Source organism: Camellia sinensis, chromosome 6, assembly GCF_055761805.1.
Source record: "Camellia sinensis isolate YWXY chromosome 6, ASM5576180v1, whole genome shotgun sequence".
NCBI lineage: Eukaryota > Viridiplantae > Streptophyta > Magnoliopsida > Ericales > Theaceae > Camellia > Camellia sinensis.
The window spans coordinates 183,129,586-183,135,065 of NC_138966.1; the positions used below are offsets into that span (position 1 = coordinate 183,129,586).

Here is a 5,480-nt window from a genome sequence, read left to right on the forward strand (position 1 = left end):
TTGCATGGAACAAAAGATGGAGGATAATGACGCCATAAAAGGTGGAAGTGGAGCTCAGGAAGAGGTATGTAAAAAATAACTTGAACTCTAAGAAGGGGGGATACCAATTATTCAGAGAAAAAAAGCTGACTTGAACGTTGGAGTGTTAATTTTGACACCACCGACCGAAGGTGTCTATCTGTTTCAGGTGACATTGCAAGGATCACGAAGGTTTATCAGGACTCGAGAAATGTTTCCAAATCCATTTCCCCACAATGGCCATAAAATCCATTATGACAAATGCTTTGAAAGCTGCTTTTCTGTCTAGAATTGTCGTGCCATGGTCGAGGCCTTGGTGGGCATCGTAGCCACCTGGCACGATGAAACTAGCAACGAATGTTACCATTGCTATGAGTGCAGCTACTATCAAATGGGTGTTTGCTGATCTTCTTATATCTGCTGGTAAGACTTTTTCAAGGACATGATGTCTCTCTTTGGTTGCCATTTCATCTTTATCTCCATTGAATACATCTCTCCGACCCAGATTAGCACCCGCATTTGTAAAATTTCTTTTGGTGAAACCTTGCAATTTCGTGTTCTGAAGTCAATTTAGGAAAATCTAAATGATATCATTATGGGTAGCCAAAACTGAAACCCTTGAAATGCTATTTTCCAAAAATTGTTAGCGCTAGAAATCCTGTCTATGTCCGAAGTATATCATAGGGTAGTATGGTGCTGAAATTCATTTTGGTAACATCAGTTCTATCATCAAATTTGTTAGAGCGTTACAGCCTTTTTATGTATATTTTGTCCCACCCAAATTCCCCTTTCTATAAATTTTATTTCATCATTTTTTACTCATTTTTTCTCAAGAAAAATGTCAACAAAATAAATAGGAAATATTTTTAGATCGCTAAGTACACTTATTTCGAATGGAAGTGTATGATGTTTTGAAAAATCTCATCTCCAAAACATAAATAGTTGTTTTTCTGGTAACACTGTGTATGAGTGTATCAGCATCTACTAAGAGCATTAACTAAATATATGCCACAAAAACCCTTGCTTATGAGTGTATATACCATGTTGTAGAATCATTTCTAAATGGGCAAAGTTGGCATCCTTACCCACGGTTCAACACTTTTGCTGCAGACTACGTCCAGAGGTTTCAAACTAGCGTTGTTGAAGGCCATCATGTCCGCCTTAGGGTGCTTTACAAGACCAGCCTCATAGCAATCAGAAGTAGCAAGCAGATGAAGAGGTGTGTTTCCGTCAATGTCTTTCTGATTTATAAGACTGCTCAACTGGAAATTTTGCAAGATAAATTAATTGCCCCCCCCGCCTTTTTTTTTTTGATTTTTCACCGCAATGTGAAGTATATTTTGGCCTCTGCCATCAACCATCTCCCAACAATCCATACAGTGTGCAATAAGCTCTTCGATTACACGTACGTGGCCTTGGCTAGCTGCTAAGTGAAGAGCTGTGTTCTTGTCATCTTTGTCTGCAATGTACGCCACTGATTTATCTGCATTTAGTAGGTCTCTCGCTCTTAATACATAACCGAAACGTGCAGCATAGTGAAGCAGTGTCCACCCACATGCACTTGCTTCCTTGCTTGGGGCTGGCTTCCATCGTAGTAATTTTCGTGTACATCCTAAAACAGAATTAAATCAAATTATTAACAAAAACAAAACAAAACAAATACTATGCTAGTAGCAATTTAGAAGAATTCTAAAATGTGTTTTCTCTTCAATCCTTTGCTTAAATCCAATTGAAGAATTCTAAAATGTGTTTTAGTTAGCCACCTTTAAGGTTTTGAATGACAGCCGAATGTAGAGCAATCCTACCACCAGGGCCACCATAGGCCGGTACTGTACAAGTCTCCAAGATCACAAACACCAATCCAACATACCCTCTCTCCACCGCCAAGTAAAGTGGAGTCTCCTCCGCATTATTAGCAGGATGGCAAAACATAGGATCTTGTGTCAACAATTGGACTGCAATCGGGTGGTGATTCCTCACAGCCTCGTGCAAGGCAGTGTCTTTTGCCTCATTGCTCATCCTCATCATGTCCTTGGCCATCCCAACCCCGTTCCCAAGTCCTCATCGAGGGCATTTGCATATTCAATCAGGGCTCAGACTATTGTAGATAGTCCTTCCCTCGCTGCAATGTGAGCGAAGTGTCACCTCATGAATTTACTTTTCGGTACATGGAGGGACACATGTTTAGGATCTCCATGACACACTGGATGTGCCTGAATTGGGCTGAGACATGGAGGACAGTGTTATTGTTTAGGATGAGCTAGTTTTCGAGATGGTTTTTGTTTTGGTTGAGGATTTCAGTGTTGCCTTCCATGGTTGCTCTGTATAAGCTAGTTTCCATGTGAGTGAAAGTTGTGGTGTGTTTTTGTGTTTAGAAATTGAATTGCCAACTGTGGAGATATATTTTCAGAGTACCAAAACGTGGCAAGGTGACGTTGACATGTCAGCCGAGGTGCCACGTGTCTTGGTCGTTGTGCCGAGGTCATCTTGGCTAGGCCGAGGTTGCCTCCGAAGATATCGGAATCCGAGATAAGCGGATAAGGGACAAAAGTCCTAGAATGAAGATGGAACTCAACCTGGATATGGACAAGAGTCCTAGATTGGGAGAAGACTTCAGTTTGGGTAAAGATAAGACTCTTAGAGAGTTTATCCTGATCCCACTGGGAGTTCCAGATTAGCAGTAATCCTGAGTCCATAGAAGTTAGGCTCCTATTGTGACTAGGTTTATGTTGGCTATAAAAGAGAGGCACCCCCATGGGTCTAAGGTATGTTTTCTATACTCAAGCTAGTGAGTTGAATACTTGATTATCTTTGAGAGATATACTGACTTGATCGCCGGAGTGCTCCCGAGTGAAAGAACCACCGCCGGAGCCTTTTTTTTCTGTTACAGGTCAGCCGAAGCCATCTATTTTGCCGGTGCTCTCCAGCTGATTACTAGGCGGGCAGTGTGGTTAGAAAATCACTCCCACAATTTGGCGTCGTTTGTGGGAAAGAAAGAAGAATAGATGGCCAATGACGGACAGAAGGATCAGATTAGAGACAACGCTCCTGTTGAGAGTGGGAGACCTATCGATCTCGACGCTGAAAGGGACGACCGCAACACAGAAACTCGTGACCAGAGTCACGGAGTAAAAGACGCTGGCCAGGAAGGTAACGCACCAAAGACAACAGATCGAAGCGGATACTACAACGAAGATGACCTCCAGGTAAGGAAGGATAGATACTTGCGGAGGAACGAAGACCCTTCCAGAAGGGATGCAAAGACAGGGGGCATGAGCGCTCTCAAGGAGATAACATTCAAGTATAAAAGAACTCATCCTGAGTGAGCAGATACCGGATTCCAGATCCTGGATCCCAGATCCGAGAAGACATGATCTCAGCCTAGATAAGTAGGCCCGAGAAGACGAGAGCTCAGCCTAAGTGAGCAGATCCCCGATTCCAGATCCTGGATCCTAGAAGACATGATCTCGGCCTAGATGAGTAGGTCCGAGAAGAGAAGAGCTCAACCTGAGTAAGCAGATCCAAGATTCCAGCAGACAAGATCTTGACACTTAAGTCCGGGAAGAGAAGAGCTCAGTGAGCAGATCTCAGATCCCAGAAAATAAGAAGAAAACACACAAGGTCAGACTACAGTTAGCCAGGTTGAAGGCCTTTTATAAGGTCCACAGAGGAGTATGTGGAAGCCATGTAGAGGGAAGAAAGAAGACAACGATGTTTACCACTTGTTGAAATTTGTAGCAATTTACAAGTTGGATAAACCGAGATGATGTTCACCACTTGTTGAAATTTGTAGCAATTTACAGGTTGGTTAAACCGAGATGATGTTTAACCGAAGTTAAACCGAGATGATGCTTAACCGAAGTTAAGCCGAGACGATATTTAACCGAAGTTATACCGAGATTATTCCTTATCTTCACTTGTTGAAATTTATAGCAATTTATAAGTTGAAGTTAAGCTGATTCCTTATCTTCACTTGTTGAAATTTGTAGCAATTTACAAGTTGAAGTTAAACCGAGATTATTCCTTATCTTCACTTGTTGAAATTTGTAGCAATTTACTAGTCGAAGTTAAGCTGATTCCTTATCTTCACTTGTTGAAATTTCTAGCAATTTACAAGTTGAAGTTAAGCTGATTCCTTATCGTCACTTGTTGAAATTTGTAGCAATTTACAAGTTGAAGTTAAGCCGAGATTATTCCTTATCTTCACTTGTTGAAATTTGTAGCAATTTACAAGTCGAAGTTAAGTTGATTCCTTATCTTCACTTGTTAAAATTTGTAGCAATTTACAAGTTGAAGTTAAGCTGATTCCTTATCTTCACTTGTTGAAATTTGTAGCAATTTACAAGTTGAAGTTAAGCCGAGGTTATTCCTTATCTTCACTTGTTGAAATTTGTAGCAATTTACAAGTCGAAGTTAAGCTGATTCCTTATCTTCACTCGTTAAAATTTGTAGCAATTTACAAGTTGAAGTTAAGCTGATTCCTTATCTTTACTTGTTGAAATTTATAGCAATTTACAAGTTGAAGTTAAGCCGAGATTATTCCTTATCTTCACTTGTTGAAATTTGTAGCAATTTACAAGTCGTAGTTAAGCTGATTCCTTATCTTCACTTGCTGAAAATTGTAGCAATTTACAAGTTGAAGTTAAGCTGATTCCTTATCTTCACTTGTTGAAATTTGTAGCAATTTACAAGTTAAAGTTAAGCCGAGATTATTCCTTATCTTCACTTGTTGAAATTTGTAGCAATTTACAAGTTGAAGTTAAGCTGAGGTTACTGTTTCTCTTCGCTTGTTAAAATTTGTAGCAATTTACAAGTCGAAGTAAAGCCGAGGTTATTGCTTAAACATTTGTAGAAATTTACAAGTTGGTTAACCCGAAGAAGATGCTTAAACACTTGTTGAAATTTGTAGCAATTTACAAGATGACGTTAAGCCGAGATGATTCCTTATGATCATCTGTTGAAATTTGCAGCAATTTACAGGTTGAGGAAAAAGCTAAGTATATTATTTAACACTTGTTGAAATTTGTAGCTATTTACAAGTAGATCGTCTTTAGCACTTGTTATAATTTGAGAAAAATTTATAAGTTGAAAATAAAACAGTATACGTTTTACACTTGTTGAAATTTATGAAAAGTTTGCAGGTCAATATCTTGCCGAAGTAAAGTTGCCGGATTTTATACTCGAAGTATGTCACCCCAAGAAAATTGCACAAAAGAATATATAGGAGGCAGGCAAAATATTCTAAGTATAAAATCATGCAAATACAATCAAAGAAGAGACAAAGGCACAAGCATTCAGAGAAGGAAAGTTGAATTAGACATTCAAGAACAAGGAGGCACATCGGCCATATGCAGAGCTTACATTATCTAAAGAACAAAAAGGTACAAGAGTACAAACGACAAAAAAAAGGAAAATCTTCAAAAACTGAGATGATGCTTAACCGAAATTCAAGCCGAGATAAT

At 39.4% G+C, this 5,480-nt stretch overlaps 1 protein-coding gene across 1 annotated transcript; it reads right to left on the reverse strand.

Annotated features, from left to right (window-relative positions):
• Positions 1 to 202: 202 nt before the first annotated feature.
• LOC145793887 (protein ACCELERATED CELL DEATH 6-like) lies at positions 203 to 2,058 on the reverse strand. The gene is made up of 4 exons (XM_082876775.1): positions 1,782 to 2,058; positions 1,341 to 1,630; positions 1,104 to 1,259; positions 203 to 577 (listed from the first exon to the last, which is right to left on the reverse strand). The coding sequence occupies exons 1-4, from the start codon at positions 2,056 to 2,058 to the stop codon at positions 203 to 205; spliced, it is 1,098 nt and encodes a 365-aa protein (XP_082732901.1).
• Between the last annotated feature and the right edge of the window lie 3,422 nt (positions 2,059 to 5,480).

Excerpts from the sequence above, each read along its gene's own strand:
- LOC145793887 (XM_082876775.1), bottom strand. The coding sequence starts at position 2,058 with ATGGCCAAGGACATGATGAGGATGAGCAATGAGGCAAAAGACACTGCC. Across the intron at positions 1,260-1,340 it reads AAAATATACTTCACATTGCG|AAAGACATTGACGGAAACAC; the intron begins GTGAAAAATCAA and ends CTTATAAATCAG. Across the intron at positions 578-1,103 it reads GCAAAAGTGTTGAACCGTGG|AACACGAAATTGCAAGGTTT; the intron begins GTAAGGATGCCA and ends AATTGACTTCAG.